Consider the following 22,479-nt stretch of genomic DNA (forward strand, 5'->3'; position numbering starts at 1 on the left):
ATTATGGTTTAAAATAAAATGGGCAGGGTTTTTAATATAAATATGTATTATTACATTTTATTTTTTTGTTTTTGATATGTTTTTAAACTCTTTACTCTGGTAAAAGTTGGCTATGTGCCTGCTTTTACCAGGCACAAGAGTTTTCAGAACATTCGCTGGGCAAGAGACAGGCAAATAGCCCAAATCTCCGCCGTAGGAATGTCCATCTCCCCGAGGTGCGGCCATCTGTCAAACCAGAAACTTGGCACATCGGAAAAGCCGGGTTTCAGCGCATGTGCATTGCGCGCCAAAAAACGGCTTTTCCGTACACACTCCGTACGCACCCCGTACGCACCCCATACGCAGTCCATACACACACCGTAAGCACCCCGTACACACTCCGTACGCACCACGTACGCACCCCGTACGCACCACGTACCCACTCCATACGCACCCCACACGCAGTCCGTACACACACCATACACAGTCCGTACACACTCCGTACGCACCCCGTACACATCCCGCACGCAGTCCGTACACACCCCATGCACACCTCGTACACACTCAGTACACACTCCGTACGGACCCAGGGAGGCTGGGATTTCCACGCCAATGTTTCAGGTCTGTGACCTTGCGTCAGAACTGTGAAAAGTTATAATCTCTAAACTTTGTCAATTCTGATGTAAAGTCAATGCATCCCTGGAACCATTCTGGTAAATCTCCTCCGCACCCTCTCTCAGGCCTTGATGTCGTCCTAAAGTGCGGTGCCTAGAAATGAACACATACTCCAGTGTTTTATAAAGGTTTAGCAAACCTCCTTGTTTTTGCACTCTATGCCTCTGTTTATTAAGCCTAGGATCCCGAAAGCTTTAACAACCATCTCAACCTGTCCTTCCACCTTCAAAGACTGGTGTACACACACCCAGATCTCTAGATTCCTGCACCCCCTTTAAAATTGTACCATTAGTTCATCAAAACAGAAAATGCTGGAAACACTCAGCGGGTCGGGCAGCGTCTGTGGGGAGAGAAACAGAGTTAACGTTTCAGGTCGGTGACCCTGCGTCAGAACTGGGAAAAGTTGGGGATGTGACCGGTTTTTAAACGAGTGCGGGGGCAGGGAAAGGGGGGAGGGGAGGGAGGAACAAAAGGGAAGGTCTGTGATTGGGTGGAAGGCAGGAGAGATTAGAGAGACAAAAGCGATGATGGTGCGAGGCAAAAGGAGATGGTAATGGGACAAAAGATGGGTCTAGAGGGGGTGTAAATGGCACCTAAAATATGGGCAGGGTTACGCTCTGAAATTGTTGAACTCGATGTTGAGTTAAGAGGCTGTAAAGGGCCTAAACGAAAGATGAGGTGCTGTTCCTCGAGCTTTTGTTGAGCTCCGTTGGAACAGTGTCGGAGGCCGAGGACGGGGAGGTCAGAGTGGGAGTGGAGCGGGGAATTAAAGTGACAGGCGACCGGAAGCTCAGGGTCACGCTCACGGACTGAACGGAGGTGTTCCGCAAAGCGCTCACCCAATCACCATTTAGCTCATATTGCTCTCCCTCATTCTTCCGACCAAAATGAGCAGTTCTGACGCAAGTTCATCCAAATGGTTACTGCAGTTAGAACATCCAGTTTTAAATGGACAGGTCACACTAAACATAAACTTAGAATGATGCATTATGCATTGCATGGTTTCACTGTCCAGTACTTATAAACAGCTTATCCACACTGTCAGCCGTCACTCAGTGGGCAGCACCTGCGCCTCTGGTTCAGAAGGTTGTGGGTTCAAGTCCCACTCCAGGGACTTGAGCACAAAAATCTAGGGTGACACTCCCAGTGCAGTGCTGAGGGAACGCTGCACTGTTGGAGGGGCAGTGCTGAGGGAGTGCCGCACTGTCAGAGGGGCAGTACTGAGGGAGCGCTGCATTGTCGGAGGGGCAGTACTGAGGGAGCACTGCACTGTCGGAGGAGCAGTACTGAGGGAGTGCTGCACTGTTGGAGGTACTTTGTTTCAGATGAAACGTTAAACCGAGGCCCCATCTGCTCTCTCAGGTGGATGTAAAAGATCCCACAGCACTATTTTGAAGAAGAGCAGGGGAGTTCTCCCCGGTGTCCTGGGGCCAATATTTATCCCTCAATCAACATCACTAAAACAGATTATCTGGTCATTATCACATTGCTGTGTGTGGGAGCTTGCTGTGCACAAATTGGCTGCTGCGTTTCCCACATTACAACAGTGACTACACTTCAAAAAGTACTTCATTGGCTGTAAAGCACTTTGGGACGTCCGGTGGTCATGAAAGGCGCTATATAAATGCCAGTCTGTCTTTTCTCTGACTGGCGCTATAGCTGCCATGAGAGATTCCCGAGTATAAAAAAAGTTCTTCAAAGAAATTGGATCTATCATGGACAGCAAAACGCGTTGGTTCCTGACCATGCTCTTCCTCCACTTAGGGCGTTCTTTGGCCAGGGACTCCCAGGTGTCGGTGGGGATGTTGCACTTTATCAGGGAGGCTTTGAGGGTGTCCCTGTAACGTTTCCTCTGCCCACCTGGGGCTCGCTTGCCGTGTAGGAGTTCCGAGTAGAGCGCTTGCTTTGGGAGTCTCGTGTCGGGCATGCGGACAATGTGGCCTGCCCAGCGGAGCTGGTCGAGTGTGGTCAGTGCTTCGATGCTGGGGATATTGGCCTGGTCGAGGACGCTAACGTTGGTGCGTCTGTCCTCCCAGGGGATACACGTGTTCCTGTGTCCTATTCCTGTGCTCTCTCGCTCGCTGCGGCTCTGAGCGTGAGCCAGTCTGGGCTGGGTTTGTGGCTGGCTATGTCAGTGATACGATGTGATCAGCAATTATTCTGTGCACACTCTTTGATGCCTGGAAGGTGTGCTTTGTGGTGCGCTGGCAGAGCTCAGAGTTAGCTGTCCGGGAACCTGCGTGTCACTGCTCGCTAGCTCACCCGGTGCTGCTGATTCTGTTTCTAAACAAAGGCAGCCAAACTCTCTTTTTTTTGCAGTAACTGTAACTAAGGCTCCATTAAAAAGCCAGCTACAGAGCAATGAAATGAACTGGAGAGAGTGAAGCTGCGGACTGGCCTGGCACCATGGGAGGGTTGCACAATCAGCGAAAGTCCCACTCCCACACCTGCTGACTGTTTCCCTGACAGTCAATGCAATCCCTGGCGTGTAACGTTTGCTCATTAACCCGAGAATGGCTCCTTGGCTGCTCTCTGCCAGACTGCAGGTGTGAAAGGGCGAAGCAACTTCTCACAGCTCATTGTTCAAGCTCACAGTGCCCCTCCGACAGTGCGGCACTCCTTCAGTACTGCCCCTCCGACAGTGCGGCACTCCCTCAGTACTGCCCTTCCGACAGTGCGGCACTCCCTCAGTACTGCCCTTCCGACAGTGCGGCGCTCCCTCAGTACTGCCCCTCCGACAGTGCAGCGCTCCCTCAGTACTGCCCCTCCGACAGTGCAGCGCTCCCTCAGTACTGCCCCTCCGACAGTGCGGCGCTCCCTCAGTACTGCCCCTCCGACAGTGCGGCACTCCCTCAGCACTGCCCCTCCGACAGTGCAGCACTATCTCAGTACTGCCCCTCCGACAGTGCGGCGCTCCCTCAGCACTGCCCCTCCGACAGTGCGGCACTCCCTCAATACTGCCCCTCCGACAGTGCGGCACTCCCTCAGTACTGCCCCTCCGACAGTGCGGCGCTCCCTCAGTACTGCCCCTCCGACAGTGCGGCACTCCCTCAGCACTGCCCCTCCGACAGTGCGGCGCTCCCTCAGCACTGCCCCTCCGACAGTGCGGCACTCCCTCAATACTGCCCCTCCGACAGTGCGGCACTCCCTCAGCACTGCCCCTCCGACAGTGCGGCACTCCCTCAGCACTGCCCCTCCGACAGTGCGGCGCTCCCTCAGCATTGCACTGAGAGAGTCGGACTGGACTGTGCGCTGGAACCGTTGGGAGTTCTGACTCAGTGGCAAAAATAAAATATCGGGAATTGTAAAATTTACAGGAAATGTGGTACTTAGCAACTGTTAAGAAAGAGACTTGAAATCGGTCTGAACATGAAGAAGCTCAGGGCTGAGGATTTACGGAGCACCTTGTATGGGCGGGGCATGAGAAGACAGTCATGGTTCGGAACTCAACAATCGCCGTTAGTCATGTGTCGGCTGACACAGCTGTCCTCTGTCCACTTGTGCTTCCTCACCCTGTACCCGGACTGTGACGGGCCATTGAGTCAGCATTGGTCTGCCAGGGGTGGGAGACACTTGTGACCGCATGATCAAGTGTGGTCAGTGCTTCGATGCTGGGGATATTGGCCTGGTCGAGGACGCTAACATTGGTGTGTCTGTCCTCCCAGGGGATTTGCAGGATCTTGTGGAGGCATCGTTGGTGGTATTTCTCCAGCGACTTGAGGTGTCGACTATACATGGTCCATGTTTCTGAGCCATACAGGAGGGCGGGTATCACTGCTGCCCGATAGATCATAAAAGCAGGTAAATCCTGCTACAACTGTACAAGGTATTGGTGAGGCCACTCATGGAGTACTGCGTACAGTTCTGATCTCCTTATTTAAGGAGGGATATACTTACATTGGAGGCAATTCAGCGAAGGTTCACGAGGTCGATTCCTGAGATGAGTGGGTTGACTTATGAAGAAAGATTGAGCAGATTGGGCCTCTACTCATTGGAGTTTAGAAGAATGAGGTGATCTTATTGAAACATAGAAGATTTGGACGCGTCTTGACAGGGTAGATGCAGAGAGGGTAGATTCCTCGTGGGGGAATCTAGAACTAGGGGGCATAGTTTCAGAATAAGGGGCCGCCCATTTAAAACAGAAAAGAGGAGGAATTTCTTCTCTCAGAGGGTTGTAAATCTGTGGAATTCTCTGCCCCAGAGGCTGGGTCATTGAATATATTTAAGGCAGAGATAGACAGATTTTTGAACGATAAGGGAGTGAAGGGTTATGGGGAGCAGGCAGGGAAGTGGAGCTGAGTCCATGATCAGATCAGTCATGATCGTATTAAATGGCGGAGCAGGTTCAAGGGGCCGAATGGCCGACTCCTGCTCCTATTTCTCACGTTCAAACTGTTTGTCAGCCAAGCCTCCGCTTCGAGATCCCTGTCATTATGTTTCCATCGATCATTGTGCGACTGAGGGGGGGCGACGGTCCTGTCAGTGAGCGGTGGTTGCGTCTCCGGGGGAGCTGCCGATTTGGTTAACCGTGCATTCCGCACCCGTAACCTGAGCTGTGGTGCGGAGCTCGGTGAGGTTGCCAACAATTTTTCTCTTCTTGAGTTTTCACGGCTGCCCGTGTCCAAACTCACGTCACGTCCCGTTCACCCCTGTTACCTCCAACGCACTCCTGGCTGGCCTCCCACATTCCACCCTATGTAAACGAGAGGTGATCCAAAACTCGGCTGGCCCGTGTCCTAACTCGCACCAAGTCCCGCTCACCCATCACCCCCTGTGCTCGCTGCCCCGTGTCCTAACTCACATCGAGTCCCGCTCACCCATCACCCCCTGTGCTCGCTGCCCCGTGTCCTAACTCGCACCCAGTCCCGCTCACCCATCACCCCCTGTGCTCGCTGCCCCGTGTCCTAACTCGCACCAAGTCCCGCTCACCCATCACCCCCTGTGCTCACTGCCCCGTGTCCTAACTCGCACCCAGTCCCGCTCACCCATCACCCCCTGTGCTCGCTGCCCCGTGTCCTAACTCGCACCAAGTCCCGCTCACCCATCACCCCCTGTGCTCACTGCCCCGTGTCCTAACTCGCACCTAGTCCCGCTCACCCATCACCCCCTGTGCTCGCTGCCCCGTGTCCTAACTCGCACCGAGTCCCGCTCACCCATCAACCCCTGTGCTCACTGCCCCCGTGTCCTAACTCGCACCGAGTCCCGCTCACCCATCAACCCCTGTGCTCACTGCCCCCGTGTCCTAACTCGCACCAAGTCCCGCTCACCCATCAACCCCTATGCTCACTGCCCCAGTGTCCTAACTCGCACCAAGTCCCGCTCACCCATCACCCCCTGTGCTCGCTGCCCCGTGTCCTAACTCGCACCCAGTCCCGCTCACCCATCACCCCCTGTGCTCGCTGCCCCGTGTCCTAACTCGCACCAAGTCCCGCTCACCCATCACCCCCTGTGCTCACTGCCCCGTGTCCTAACTCGCACCCAGTCCCGCTCACCCATCACCCCCTGTGCTCGCTGCCCCGTGTCCTAACTCGCACCGAGTCCCGCTCACCCATCAACCCCTGTGCTCACTGCCCCCGTGTCCTAACTCGCACCAAGTCCCGCTCACCCATCACCCCCTGTGCTCACTGACCTACATTGGCTTCCGGTTAAGCGACGCCTCGATTTCAAAATTCTCATCCTTGTTTTCAAATCCTTCCATGACCCCTTGCCCCTCCCTATCTCTGTAATCTCCTCCAGCCCCACAACCCCCTGAGATGTCTGCGCTCCTCTAATTCTGCCCTCTTGGGCATCCCTGATTATAATCGCTCCACCATCAGTGGCCGTGCCTTCTGTTGCTTGGGCCCCAAGCTCTGGAACTCCCTCCCTAAACCTCTCTACCTCTCTTTCCTCCTTCAAGACGCTCCTTAAAACCTACCTCTTTGACCAAGCTTTTGGTCACCTGCGCTAATTTCTCCCTGTGTGGCTCGGTATCAAATTATTTTTCTGATAACACTCCCAGGAGGTGCCTTGGGACGTTTTGCTCCGATAAAGGCGCTATAAAAATACAAGTTGTTGTTGTAGTTCTCTCCTGGTCCTGGGTATGGTCGCACAGTGGTTATGTTACTGGGCCAGTAATCCAGAAGCCTGGACTAATGATCCAGAGACATGAGTTCAAATCCCACCACGGCAGCTGGGGAATTTAAATAATGTTAATTACTGACTTGGAAATATATCGGCCGTTCCTTCATCGTCGCTGGGTCACAATCGTGGAACTCCCTCCCTAACAGCACTGTGGGAGCACCTTCACCACACGGACTGCAGCGGTTCAAGAAGGCGGCTCACCACCACCTTCTCAAGGGGCAATTAGGGATGGGCAATAAATGCCGGCCTTGCCAGCGACGCCCACATCCCACAAAGGGAGGGAATGGCCGATAGAAAAACTAATCACCATGCCAAGAGAACCAGAGAGGAGATGGGGAGACTTTTTTGGAACAAAAAGCTGCAATAAAAAGCTAGTCTCAGTAATGGTGACCATGAAACTACTGTATTGTTGCAAAAACCCGTCTGGTTCACTGTTGCCTCTTTAGGGAAAGAAATCTGCCGCCCTTATCCGGTCTGGCCGGTATGTGACTCCAGACCCACAGCAATGTGGTTAACTCTTAACTGCCCTCTGAGATGGCCCAGCGAGACACTCCGCTGTATAAGGCGGCTCACCACCACCTTCTCAAGGGGCAATTAGGGATGGGCAATAAATGCCGGCCTTGCCAGTGACGCCCACATCCCACAAATAAAAAACAAGCCTTGGCACATGTTGGGTGATGTCCCACCCTCAGCTATCTCGTCCATTGGCCAACCGCTATCTGTAAACACGGAGATTGTTGTCAGCCGGGAGGTGAGCCTTGATCGTGGTCTTCACTTGATGTCCACCCGTGCCGACTCTCGGCCGGGACCTCTGGACGGTGAGCAGTGGTGGATCCTCGGGCAGTTTCCCCGCCCCTAGCTCAGCTGCACCAAAAATTGTGGGGCTTCAGGTCCTGCCCTGATTCAGGTCCACGAACGCAGCACGAACCAACGATTGACTCTCAACCTTCCTGCCATCAGCTACTGGAGCACCGCGTACAGTTTCGGTCTCCTTATCTAAGGCAGGATCATCATAGGCAGTCCCTCGAAACAAGAATGACTTGCTTCCAAAAAAGGGATGAGTTCCCAGGTGTTCCAATGAAGGACCTAATATTCCGGATCCCGAACTGCATCCTGAAGGGTGGAAGATGCCTGTGGGTGGATTTTTTTAACGTGGGGTGACCGTTGCACACCAGCCACCACACGGGCTTGACAGAGCGAGGTCTTGGTCAAAGGGATATACTTGCATTGGATCCTGTTCAGAGAAGTTTGATTCCTGAGATGAGGGGGTTGTCTTATGAAAAGAGGTTGAGCAGGTTGGGCCTATACTCCTTGGAGTTTAGAAGAATGAGAGGTGATCTTATTGAAACGTATAAGATTCTGAGGGGGTTTGGCAGGGTGGATGCAGAGAGGATGTTTCCCATCGTGGGGAAATCTAGAACTAGGGGGCATAGTCTCAGAATAAAGGGTCGCCCATTTAAAACTGAGATGAGGAGGAATTTCTTCTCTCAGAGGGTTGTAAATCTGTGGAATTCTCTGCCCCAGAGAGCTGTGGAGGCTGGGTCATTGAATATATTTAAGGTGGAGATCGACAGATTTTTGAGCGATAAGGGAGTGAAGGGTTATGGGGAGCGGGCGGGGAAGTGGAGCTGAGTCCATGATCAGATCAGCCATGATCTTATTGAAAGTTTTCTTTATTTTCGGACTATGCAGTTTCTGCTAGCTTCTCTTCTAATTCAAGGTATAATTTTAAATTGACGAACTCTCCTCACTGACTCCCTGACCAGACAAGATAGTCTTTCCGTGTTTGCGTCATCAAAACCTGCATAAATTAAAAAATCTTTTAAAATCTCCCCTAACCTCTTCTGCTCCGGTTAGAAATAGTCGCAGCATCTTAAGCCTCCCTTCATTACAATAGTCTGTTATCCCAGATATCATCCTGCTGAATGCTCTCAATGTTTTGCATGTCCTTTGTATATTATTATAGAATTAGACGGTTACAACACGGAAGGAGGCCATTCGGCCCATCGAGCCCGTGCCGGCTCTCTGCAAGAGCACCTCAGCCAGTCCCCCTCCCCCGCCTTTTCCCGGAGCCCTGCACATTATTTCCCTTCAGCTACTTATCCAACTCCCTTTTGAAAGCCGCGATTGAGTCTGCCTCCAGCACCCTCTCAGGCAGCGCATTCCAGATCCTAACCACTCGCTGCGTAAAAACGTTTTCCCTCATGTCGCCTTTGGTTCTTCTGCCAATCGCCTTAAATCTGTGTCCTCTGGTTCTCCACCCTTCCACCAATGGGAACAGTTTCTCTCTCTCTACTCTGTCCAGACCCCTCATGATTTTGAACACCTCGATCAAATCTCCTCTCAACCTTCTCTGCCCCAAGGAGAACAACCCCAGCTTCTCCAGTCTATCCCTGTCACTGAAGTCCCTCATCCCTGGAACCACTCTCGTAAATCTTTTCTGCGCCCTCTCTAAGGCCTTCACATCCTTCCTAAAGTGCGGTGCCCAGAATTGGACACAATACTCCAGCTGGGGCCGGAGCACACAGTCACATTACACTCATGCACAGTAGCTGTGACTAATCTAATTGATCAGCTCTTTACTTGTGCACATTATGGGTTATAAAATGTTATTGGCCTTTTTTAGTGTAATTTATTTTTGAAATTAAGTGTCTCAGTGATCGCACTCCTGTCTCTGAATCAGAAAGTTGCAGAATCGAGCTACACTTCAGTCGTCACACTTCAGTGCAATACTCCGCAATCGCTGAAAGTCCAACGGAAGCTCAAGGAACATTCCCTCATCTTTCAATTGGGCCCTTTACAGCCACTCGCACTCAACATCGAGTTCAGCAATTTCAGACCATAACTTCTGCCACCTTGGCCATGCCCAGCAGCAGTCCGACGAGGGGGCCTTCTGACCTGCTCGCTGCCCTCCACACCTGGGTGCCCAAAGATCATAGAAACATAGAAAATAGGTGCAGGAGTAGGCCATTCGGCCCTTCGAGCCTGCACCGCCATTCAATAAGATCATGGCTGATCATTCACCTCAGTACCCCATTCCTGCTTTCTCTCCAGACCCCTTGATCCCTTTAGCCGTAAGGGCCACATCTAACTTCCTCTTGAATATATCTAACGAACTGGCCTCAACAACTTTCTGTGGTAGAGAATTTCACAGGTTCACAATTCTCTGGGTGAAAAAGTTTCTCCTCATCTCGGTCCTAAATGGCTTACCCCTTATCCTTAGACTGTGACCCCCTGGTTCTGGACTTCCCCAACATCGGGAACATTCTTCCTGCATCTAACCTGTTCAGTCCCATCAGAATTTTATATTTTTCTATGAGATCCCCTCTCATTCTTCTAAACTCCAGTGACTACAGGCCCAGTCGATCCAGTCTCTCCTCATATGTCAGTCCAACCATCCCAGGAATCAGTCTGGTGAACCTTCACTGCACTCCCTCAATAGCAAGAACATCTTTCCTCAGATTAGGAGACCAAAACGGTGTGGTCTCACCAAGGCCGTGTACAACTGCAGTAAGACCTCCCTGCTCCTGTACTCAAATCCCCTAGCTATGAAGGCCAACATACCATTTGCCTTCTTCACCACCTGCTATACCTGCATGCCTACCTTCAATGACTGATGTACCATGACACCCAGGTCTCGTTGCACCTCCCATTTTCCTAATCTGTCACCATTCAGATAATAATCTGCCTTCCTGTTTTTGCCACCAAAGTGCATAACCTCACACTTATCCACATTATACTGCATCTGCCATGCATTTGCCCAATCACCTAACCTGTCCAAGTTACCCTGCAGCCTCTTAGCATCCTCCTCACAGCTCACACTGCCACCCGGCTTAAGTGTCATCTGCAAACTTGGAGATATTACATTCAATTCCTTCATCTAAATCATTGATGTATATTGTAAATAGCTGGGGTTCCAGCACTGAACCTTGCGGCACCCCACTAGTCAATGCCTGCCATTCTGAAAAGGACCCGTTTATTCCCACTCTCTGCTTCCTGTCTGCCAACCAGTTCTCTATCCGCGTCAGTACATTACCCCCAATACCATGTGCTTTAATTTTGCACACCAATCTCTTGTGTGGGACCTTGTCAAAAGCCTTTTGAAAGTCAAAATACACCACATCCACTGGTTCTCCCTTGTCCACACTACTAGTTACATCCTCAAAAAATTCTAAAAGATTTGTCAAGCAGCTAGGGGAGTCTTTGGCCAGGGACTCTCAGGTGTCGGTGGGGATGTTGCACTTTATCAGGGAGGCTTTGAGGGTGTCCCTGTAACGTTTCCTCTGCCCACCTTTGGCTCGCTTGCCGTGAAGGAGTTCCAAGTAGAGCGCTTGCTTTGGGAGTCTCGTGTCAGGCATGGGGACAATGTGGCCTGCCCAGCGGAGCTGGTCGAGTGTGGTCAGTACTTCAATGCTGGGGATGTTGGCCTGGTCGAGGACGCTGATGTTGGTGCGTCTGTCCTCCCAGGGGATTTGCAGGATCTTGCGGAGACATCGTTGGTGGTATTTCTCCAGCGATTTGAGGTGCCTACTTTACATGGTCTACGTCTCTGAGCCATACAGGAGGGCGGGTATCAAAGGAAATAAAACTCTGCTAAAGCAACAAATACATAACGAATATAAAACTTTATTGAAATGTTTCAAACAACAACTGCAATTAGTCATTTTAAATGTTTGCGTGTTCAGACTTTTACAATGAAAACAGGACGGCAGTGAGTCCCATCTGGTGATTTACCGACTCACAGTGTGAAGCTTATATACACATTTAGCCACATAACAAGTGTTTCATACCATAAATAAATTACACGCCCCCCCAAGTCCCCCGCTTCAGTTCAATCCACACCCCACCCACTCACTTTACAGACTCTATTTACACGTGTTGAATTACAGCGGGGAAATGGCTGCACTAATTGTACCGAGTGGTAACGTGGGAAGCTGACAGGTAACAGTATCGGAGATGTTCCAACTCTCACTGTCGGAGCAGGGGCTGTGGAAGGTCAGTCCCGGGAGAACAGGGTAAAAGTCCAACACCCCCCACTCCCCCACCCCAAATTTACACAGGAGGTTTAAAGCGTATCAACGCTTATTGCACTCATCTAAAATTTTCTCTGTTCAAATTTTAACCAGCGGCATTATCTAGTTTGAAATAAACGGGCTGAGCTAAATTAGCAAATGAGAAAGTATTTCAGTCCATTGTGCTTAGTGTGCGTGCCCTGGTTGAATTCAGGGCCAAGGAAGTGTCTGCCTGCTTTTGGTTTCCGATCGAGATATTTGTGGCTGGGCGGATGTCCTATGCCCGGGGCTGGTGCCTCTGGGTATAAACGCCCGCGAGATCTCGGTGGCTGCAGGGTGCCATGAATAGAGTTCCCGGTATTCAGGAGTCGGTGCGTGGCGCAGTGCTCCCACGGGAGGAGGACTTGACAAGAGGAACTTTCCATCATCATCACCACCACCTCGGCTTCCACTCCCCAAGGGAGTTCTCTGGTGACTGAACGGTCCGATATGAGGGCCACAGACCCTGTCACAGGTGGGACAGACATTCGTCGAGCGAAGGGGTGGGTGGGGCTGGTTTGCCACGCGCTCCTTCTGCTGTCCGCACTTGACCTCTTCACGCTCTTTGCGTTGAGACTCGAAGAACTCAACGCCCTCTCAGATACACTTTCTCCACCTCGGGCGGTCTGCGGCCAGGGTCTCCCAGGTGTCAGTGGTGATGTCGCACTTTACCAGGGAGGCTTTGAGGGTTTCCTTATAATGTTTCCGCTGTCCTCCTTTGGCTCATTTACCATGAAGGAGCTCCGCATAAAGCATTTGCTTCGGGAGTCTCATGTCTGGCATGCATACGATGTGGCCTGCACAGCGGAGCTGATCGAGTGTGGTCAGTGCTTCAATACAGAGGATGTTAGCCTGGACAAGGACACTGATGTTGGTGCGTCTGTCCTCCCTGGGGATTTGCAGGATCTTACGGAGACAGCGTTGGTGATATACCTCCATTGTCCACTCTGCTATTAGCGGTGCCAACATCTACAGAGCTTAGAGACATGCCCCCAACCCAAAACAGACGCTGCCAAATTCAAACACATTCAATTCACGCATCACGTGAGCCGTTAAAACACAAGTAAACGCGGGCGACAGAAGTCCATTTCATTTTTCAAAAGTTTGTCGAAGAATTATCGATAATATTTGTGGACAAAAAGCAACATTGCTTTTTAAAAATAAAAATACAAATATTGATTTAACAAAGTGTCCAGTTTCACATTCATCCGCACAACTGTGGAAACCCGTTCAACTTTCAGGAGACGAGAGGCATACTGACTTGCCCGAGTCCCGTTGCAAACTTCATCAGAGTGCTGTCTCCCCTTCCCACGGGTTCACCTGCCACTGCTCGGAGACCTGTTGTCACTGGGCTACTTTACGGGCCACGGTGTCCGAGCCGGATTCCCCCCCACACGCATAGTCAGGAGAACAAGGAGAAAGAGCGCCTGTGCTGAACTCGCGAAGTTTCACTTGACCAGAGTGATTTCGTGGCCACTTTGGAGGGGAGGCGAGGGGGGTTGGGATTAGAAAAAGGAGATGGACTTGAATGGTTTAAAATGGTTGTCTATTTACAAATTCTAAAATATATATCTATCAGTTGTGAAAGGCCGCGTAAACAACGGGGAGAGACAGGGCGAGGTCCTGCACCATCGCCAGGGGGTGTGAAACTCCACCCCCGCACAGGGCAAAATCACATCGATGGCCCAAAACATCAGAGGGTTAAAACCAGGGAGGCCCAGTCCCAGCAAAATACAATGCATTTGTTTGTACAGTGCAGGTGCTCTCTCTCACACACTCTCTCTCTCACACACGCACACGCACTCTCTCTCGCTCACTCTCTCTCTCGCTCACTCTCTCTCTCGCTCACTCTCACTCTCTCTCGCTCACTCTCACTCTCTCTCTCACACTCTCGCACTCTCTCTCACACTCTCGCACTCTCTCTCTCTCTCTCTCACTCTCTCTCTCGCTCGCTCACACACACACACTCTCTCTCTCTCACTCTCGCACTCTCTCTCTCGCTCGCTCACACACACTCTCTCTCTCTCACTCTCGCACTCTCTCTCACACTCTCTCTCACACTCGCTCACACACACACACTCTCTCTCTCTCACTCTCGCACTCTCTCTCGCACTCTCTCTCTCGCACTCTCTCTCTCGCTCACACACACACTCTCTCTCTCTCTCTCGCACTCTCTCTCGCACTCTCTCTCTCGCACTCTCTCTCTCGCACTCTCTCTCTCGCTCACACACACACACTCTCTCTCTCTCTCTCTCTCACACACACACACACGCACTCTCTCTCTCACACTCTCTCTCTCTCTCTCTCTCGCACTCTCTCTCTCGCACTCTCTCGCTCACACACACACTCTCTCTTTCTCTCTCTCTCTCTCCCCCTCACACACACTCTCCCTCTCGCTCTCTCGCTCACAAACACTCTCCCTCTCTCTCTCTCTCTCCCCCTCTCTCTCTCTCGCTCACACACACTCTCCCTCTCGCTCTCTCGCTCTCTCTCGCTCTCTCGCTCTCTCTCTCTCTCTCTCGCTCTCTCTCGCTCTCTCTCGCTCTCTCTCGCTCTCTCTCGCTCTCTCTCGCTCTCTCTCGCTCTCTCGCTCTCTCTCGCTCACAGTTTATAAAATCAGGCAGACACGGTTTGCTAGGAAGTTGCATCTTTCTCGCCGTTCCCGAGGAAGGTGACCATCTCGCCATTGCTCTTCTCCAGCTCTTGCTTCCGCACCGAGAAGGTGTAGAGGTCGTTGGAGACCATGGGCACGGCCTCGGGACTGGCGTCTTTGGGGGTGGTGCTGCGGGGGGGTGGGAGCATGGGCGGCAGGCTGTCCATGGGCCCCTCGAAGGGCCGATACACGTCCACCTCTGGGATGGACAGCATTCCCGACTTGCCGAAGTGATCAGTGTAGACACGGTCCTCGTCGATCACGGCGTAAATGTGTGACTCATTGTCCTGTCTCCCCTTCCCGAACTTGCCCCGTCGGCCGGGGACTCGGCTGTTCACCCCGGGGTTGTAGATGCCCAGGGGGAGCTGGGCCCGCTGCCTTTTCCTGTGGGGGAGGGGGGGGGGGTTCAGAACAAGTCAGCGGCGGTGGGCAAAGGTCGCGCAGTCGGCTCGCAAATAGGAAAAACCGCGGGGGAATGTTTAATGGAGCGCGCACCCCCCAAAAATTAACAGAAACTTGCCATATAGAGGGAGCGCAGCGAAGGTTCACCAGACTGATTCCTGGGATGACGGGACTGTCGTATGAGAAGAGATTGGGTCGACTGGGCCTGTATTCACTGGAGTTTAGAAGAATGAGAGGGGATCTCATTGAAACGTATAAAATTCTGACAGGGTTGGACAGACTGGATGTGGGGAGGATGTTTCCCTGGCTGGGAAGTCTAGAACAAGGGGTCACAGTCTCAGGCTACAGGGTAAGAAATTTAGGAGCGAGATGAGGAGAAATGTTTTCACTCAGAGGGTGGTGAACCTGTGGAATTCTCTACCACAGAAGGCTGTGGAGGCCAAGTCACTGAATATATTTAAGAGGGAGACAGATAGATTTCTAGACACAAAAGGCATCAAGGGGTATGGGGAGAAAGCGGGGAATATGGTGTTGAGATAAAGGATCAGCCATGATCATATTGAATGGCGGTGCAGGCTCAAGGGGCCGAATGGCCTATTACTGCTCCTATTTTCTATGTTTCTATGAACATTGGCGGCAACTTGATATTTGGGAAATAAGAGATGATCAGAAATAGGAAATATAGAAACATAGAAAGTAGGTGCAGGAGTAGGCCATTCGGCCCTTCGAGCCTGCACCACCATTCAATATGATCATGGCTGATCATTCCCTCAGTACCCCTTTCCTGCTTTCTCTCCATACCCCTTGATCCCTTTGGCCGTAAGGGACATATCTAACTCCCTTTTGAATATATTTAGTGAACTGGCCTCAACAATTTTCTGTGGTAGGGAATTCCACAGGTTCACTACTCTCTGTGTGAAGAAACTTCTCCTCATCTCAGTCCTAAATGGTTTAGCCCTTATCCTTAGACTGTGACCCCTGGTTCTGGAACTCCCCAGTAATGGGAACATTCTTCCTGCCTCTAACCTGTCCAATCCCGTCAGAATTTTATATGTTTCTATGAGATCCCCTCTCATTCTTCTAAACTCCAGTGTATAAAGGCCCAGTTGATCCAGTCTCTCCTCATATGTCAGTCCTGCCATCCCAGGAACCAATCTGGTGAACCTTCGCTGTACTCCCTCAATAGCAAGAATGTCCTTCCTCAGATTAGGAGACCAAAACTGAACACAATATTCCAGGTGTGGCCTCACCAAGGCCCTGTACAACTGCAGTAAGACCTCCCTGCTCATATACTCAAATCTTCTCGCTATCAAGGCCAACATGGCATTTGCCTTCTTCACCGCCTGCTGTACCTGCATGCCAACCTTCAATGACTGATGTACCATGACACCCAGGTCTCGTTGCACTTTCCCTTTTCCTAATCTGCCGCCATTCAGATAATATTCTGTCTTCCTGTTTTTGCCACCAACGTGGATAACCTCACATTTATCCACATTATTCTGCATCTGCCATGCATTTGTCCACTCACCTAACCTGTCCAAGTCACTCTGCAGCCTCTTAGCATCCTCCTCACAGCTCACACCGCCACCCAGCTTAGTGTCATCTGCAAACTTGGAGATATTACACTCAATTTCTTCATCTAAATCATTAATGTATATTGTAAATAGCTGGGGTCCCAGCACTGAGCCCTGCGGTACCCCACTAGTCACTGCCTCCCATTCTGAAAAGGACCCGTTTATTCCGACTCTCTGCTTCCTGTCTGCCAACCAGTTCTCTATCCACGTCAGTACATTACCCCCAATACCATGTGTTTTAATTTTGCACACCAATCTCTTGTGTGGGACCTTGTCAAAAGCCTTTTGAAAGTCCAAATACACCACATCCACTGGTTCTCCCTTGTCCACTCTACTAGTTACATCCTCAAAAAATTCCAGAAGATTTGTCAAGCATGATTTCCCCTTCATAAATCCGGAGTCAGCCATTCGGCCCCTCGAGCCTGGTCCGCCATTGAATGATATCATTGGCTGATCTGATCATGGACTCAGCTTCACTTCCCTGCCTGCTCCCCGTAATCCTGGACTCCCGTGATGGGGAAATACCCACTGCACCTTTCCATATGCACTAAAGATTTGATACATGCAGCACAGAACCAGTTGTAGTGAAGGGTCATCGGCCTGAAACGTTAACTCTATTCCTCTCCCCACAGACGCTGCCCGACCCGGCAACAGTTTCCAGCATTTTCTGTTTTTATTAGGGAACCAATCGGATTCGTCGGTGCAGCCGTCCACGCCATTGGACGGGCGACCAATATCGGCGGCAACATTTCGGGAAACGCTTTGTCTCGCGTCAAACTCCGGGGAATAGATTTTTATCTCAATCTCTCAGATTGAGAGAATTGCAGAAATGCTGCTTCAGTGGCAACTAGATTTGGAGTTGGATTTTCGGTTTGTGTCTGTCCCCCGATAGCCTCGATAATAAACAAGCAAGGCACACCATGTTGCTTATGGCAACACCTGACCTATGAACGGGCTGGGCACTCCCGTTATACAGGATCAGCAACTCTACTGTTGCCACAAGGCCTCACAGGGCAATTACATCACAAGAGGAGCAGAGGGTCGGTTGCTAGCTGCAGATACCACATTGAAGGGATTATCCCTTTGGCAGAAAAAAAATCAAAGAGTAAGTTATGATTTAAATGGAGAAAGATTGCAAAGTGCCGCAGTACAGCGGGACCTGGGGGTACTTGTGTATGAAACACAAAAGGATAGTATGCAGGTACAGCAAGTGATCAGGAAGGCCAATGGAATCTTGGCCTTTATTGCAAAGAGGATGGAGTGTAAAAGCAGGGAAATCTTGCTACAGCTATACAGGGTATTGGTGAGGCCACACCTGGAATACTGCGTGCAGTTTTGGTCTCCGTATTTACGAAAGGATATACTTTATTTGGAGGCAGTTCAGAGAAGGTTCACTCAGTTGATTCCGGAGATGAGGGGGTTGACTTATGAGGAAAGGTTGAGTAGGTTGGAGTTCAGAAGAATGAGAGGTGATCTTATTGAAACGTGTAAGATTATGAGGGGGCTTGACAAGATGGATGCAGAGAGGATGTTTCCACTGATGGGGGAGACTAGAACTAGAGGGCATGATCTTAGAATAAGGGGCCACCCATTTAAAACTGAGATGAGGAGAAATTTCTTCTCTAGAGGGTTGTAAATCTGTGGAATTTGCTGCCTCAGAGAGCTGTGGAGGCTGGGTCATTGAATAAATTTAAGACAGAGAGAGACAGTTTCTTAACTGATAAGGGAATAAGGGGTTATGGGGAGCGGGCGGGGAAGTGGAGCAGAGTCCATGATCGGGTCAGCCATGATCGTATTAAATGGCGGAGCAGGCTCGAGGGTCCATATGGTCTACTCCTGCTCCTATTTCTTATATTCTTATCCCAGCAATCAAGCAGATGGGAGAATTAAATCAAGCTATTGGTGAACGAATTAAACGTGAGGATTAATAATTGAACCCTCGCCTCCGAGTCAGAGGGCTGTGGGTTCAAGTCCCACTCCAGAGACTTGAGCACAAAAAATCTAGGTTGACGCATAGAAACATAGAAAACATAGAAAATAGATGCAAGAGTAGGCCATTCGGCCCTTCGCAACATCATTCAATATGCTCATGCAACTTCAGTACCCCATTCCTGCTTTCTCTCCATACCCCTTGATCCCTTTAGCCATAAGGGCCACATCTAACTCCCTTTTGAATATATCTAACGAACTGGCCTCAACAACTTTCTGTGGTAGAGAATTCCACAGGTTCAAAATTCTCTGAGTGAAGAAGTTTCTCCTCATCTCGGTCCTAAATGGCTTACCCCTTATCCTTAGACTGTGACCCCTGGTTCTGGACTTCCCCAACATCGGGAACATTCTTCCTGTATCGAACCTGTCCAATCCCTTCAGAATTTTATATGTTTCTATGAGATCCCATCTCATTCGTCTAAACTCCAGTGAATATAAGCCTAGTCGATCCAGTCTTTCTTCATATGTCAGTCCTGCCATCCCGGGAATCAGTCTGGTGAACCTTCGCTGCACTCCCTCAATAGCAAGAATGTCCTTCCTCAGATTAGGAGACCAAAACTGAACACAATATTCCAGATGAGGCCTCACCAAGGCCCTATACAACTGCAGTAAGACCTCCCTGCTCCTATACTCAAATCCCCTCGCTATGAAGGCCAACATACTATTTGCCTTCTTCACCATCTGCTGCACCTGCATGCCAACTTTCAATGACTGATGTACCATGACACCCAGGTCTCGTTGCACCTCCCCTTTTCCTAATTTGTCACCATTCAGATAATATTCTGCCTTCCTGTTTTTGCCACCAAAGTGGATAACCTCACATTTATCCACATTATACTGCATCTGCCATGTATTTGCCCACTCACCTAACCTGTCCAAGTCACCCTGCAGCCTCTTAGCATCCTCCTCACAGCTCACACCGCCACCCAGCTTAGTGTCATTTGCAAACTTGGATATATTACATTCAATTCCTTTGTCTAAATCATTAATGTATATTGTAAATAGCTGGGGTCCCAGCACTGAGCCCTTCAGCACCCCACTAGTCACTGCCTGCCATTCTGAAAAGGGCCCGTTTATTCCTACTCTTTGCTTCCTGTCTGCCTAGCAGTTCTCTATCCACATCAATACATTACTCCCAATACCATGTGCTTTAATTTTGCACACTAATCTCATGTGGGACCTTGTCAAAAGCCTTTTGAAAGTCCAAATACACCATATCCACTGGTTCTCCCTTGTCCACTCTACTAGTTACATCCTCAAAAAATTCTAGAAGATTTGTCAAGCATGATTTCCCGTTCATAAATCCATGTATGACTTGGACCAATCCTGTCACTGCTTTCCAAATGCGCTGCTATTCCATCTTTAATAATTGATTCCAACATTTTCCCCACTACCGATGTCAGGCTAACCAGTCTATAATTACCCGTTTTCTCTCTCCCTCCTTTTTTAAAAAGTGGGGTTACATTAACTACCCTCCAATCCATAGGAACTAATCCAGAGTCTATAGTATGTTGGAAAATGACCACCAATGCATCCACTATTTCTAGGGCCACTTCCTTAAGTACTCTGGGATGCAGACTATCAGGCCCTGGGGATTTATCGACCTTCAGTCCCATCAATTTCCCTAACACAATTTCCTGATTAATAAGAATTTCCTTTAGTTCCTCCTTCTCACTAGACCCTCGGTCCCCTAGTATTTCTGGAAGGTTATTTGTGTCTTTCTTAGTGAAGACAGAATCAAACTATTTGTTCAATTGGTCTGCCATTTCTTTGTTCCCCATTATAAATTCACCTGATTCTGACTGCAAGGGATCTACATTTGTCTTCACTAATCTTTTTCTCTTCACATATCTCTAGAAGCTTTTACAGTCAGTTTTTATGTTCCCTGCAAGCTTACTCTCATACTCTATTTTCCATCTCCGAATTAAACCCTTTGTCCTCCTCTGCTGAATTCTAAATTTCTCCCAGTCCTCAGGTTTGCTGCTTTTTCTGGCCAATTTATATGCCTCTTCCTTGGATTTAACACTATCCTTAAATTCCCTTGTTAGCCACGGCTGAGCCACCTTCCCCGTTTTATTTTTACGCCAGGCAGGGATGTACAATTGTTGAAGTTCATCCATGTGATCTTTAAATGTTTGCCATTGCCTATCCACCGTCAACCCTTTAAGTATCATTCACCAGTCTATCCTAGCCAATTCATATCTCATACCATCGAAGTTACCTTTCTTTAAGTTCAGGAACCTAGTCTCTGAATTAACTGTGTCACTCTCCACCTCAATAAAGAATTCTACCATGTTATGGTCACTCTTCCCCAAGGGGCCTCGCACAAGATTGCTAATTAGTCCTTTCTCATTACACATCACCCAGTCTAGGATGGCCAGCCCTCTCGTAGGTTCCTTGACATATTGGTCTAGAAAACCATCCCTTATACACTCCAGGAAATCCTCCTCCACCACATTGCTACCAATTTGGTTAGCCCAATCTATATGTAGATTAAAGTCACCCATGATAACTGCTGTACCCTTATTGCATGCATCCCTAATTTCCTGTTTGATGCCATCCCCAACCTCACTACTACTGTTTAGTGGTCTGTACACAACTCCCACTAGCGTTTTCTGCCCTTTGGTATTCCGCAGCTCCACCCATACTGATTCCACATCACCCAAGCTAATGTCCCTCCTTACTATTGCATTAGTTTCCTCTTTAACCAGCAACGCCACCCGGCCTCCTTTTCCTTTCTGTTTATCCTTCCTGAATATTGAATACCCCTGGATGTTGAGTTCCCAGCCTTGTTCACTCTGGAGCCCTGTCTCCATAATCCTAATTACAATTACATCATATCCGTTAACAGCTATCTGTGCAGTTAATTCATCCACCTTATTACGTACTCCTCGCATTGAGGCACAGAGCCTTCAGGCTTGTTTTTTTGATACTCTTTGTCCTTTTAGAATTATGTTGTAATGTGGCCCTTTTTGATTTTTGCCTTGGGTTTCTCTGCCCTCCACTTTTACTTTTAGGTGCAGACCGTCGGGTTTGTACTGGTCCCACCTTCCCCAGAACCGGTTCCAATGTCCCAGGAATTTGAATCCCTCCTTCTTGCACCATTCCTCAAGCCACGTATTCATCTTAACTATCTTGTTATTTCTACTCTGACGGGCATGTGGCACTGGTAGCAATCCTGAGATTACTACCTTTGAGGTCCTACTTTTTAATTTAACTCCTAGCTCCCTAAATTCAGCTTGTAAGACCTCATTCCATTTTTTACCAATATCATTGGTACCTATATGCACCACTCCCAATGCAGTGCTGAGGGAGTGCGCACTGTCGGAGAGGCAGTACTAAGGGAGTGTTGCACTGTCGGAGAGGCAGTACTGAGGGAGTGTTGCACTGTCGGAGGAGCAGTACTGAGGGAGTGTTGCACTGTCGGAGGAGCAATACTGAGGGAGTGCTGCACTGTCAGAGGTGCGGCTTTCGGATGAGACGTTAAACCGAGGCCCCGTCTGCTCTCAGGTGGATGTAAAAGATCCCACGGCACTATTTTTGAAGAAGAGCAGAGGAATTATCGCCGGTGTCCTGAGTGCCAATATTTATCCCTCAACTAACTAATCTCACTAAAACAGATTATCTGGTCATGATCACATTACTGTTTGTGGGAGCTTGCTGTGCACAAATTGGCTACATTATAACAGTGACTACACTCCAAGAATACTTCATTGGCTGTAAAGTGCTTTGGTACATCCGGTGATCGTGAAATGCAAGTCTTTCTTTTTAATGCGATTATTAATAAGTAGGCAGCACGGGCCCAGCCCACATTGCGATATGTGTGCACACTAGGTCCGTGCAGGTCTCCAGTCGTCCTGGTTAACCCTTGCCACTGGACCAAGACCTCGCTCTGTCAAGCCCCGTGTGGTGGCTGGTGTGCAACGGTCACCCCACGTTAAAAAAATCCACCCACAGGCATCTTCCACCCTTCAGGATGTAGTTCGATCTGGAATATTAGATCCTTCATTGAAACACCTGTGAACTCATCCCTTTT

The 22,479-nt window shown here is 49.8% G+C and overlaps 1 protein-coding gene across 1 annotated transcript in view; it reads right to left on the minus strand.

The window, feature by feature from the left end:
• Window positions 1-11,439: 11,439 nt before the first annotated feature.
• The window catches only part of LOC139264210 (CUB domain-containing protein 1-like), an 89,122-nt gene continuing 78,082 nt past the window's right edge, over window positions 11,440-22,479 (minus strand). Inside the window, exon 9 of the mRNA XM_070880317.1 lies at window positions 11,440-14,862. Coding sequence (XP_070736418.1) covers window positions 14,460-14,862 — 403 coding nt within the window. The 3' untranslated portion in view covers window positions 11,440-14,459. The remainder of the gene's footprint in view (window positions 14,863-22,479) is intronic.

The sequence above is a fragment of the Pristiophorus japonicus genome, chromosome 5 (genome assembly GCF_044704955.1).
Source record: "Pristiophorus japonicus isolate sPriJap1 chromosome 5, sPriJap1.hap1, whole genome shotgun sequence".
Taxonomy (NCBI): Eukaryota; Metazoa; Chordata; class Chondrichthyes; family Pristiophoridae; genus Pristiophorus; species Pristiophorus japonicus.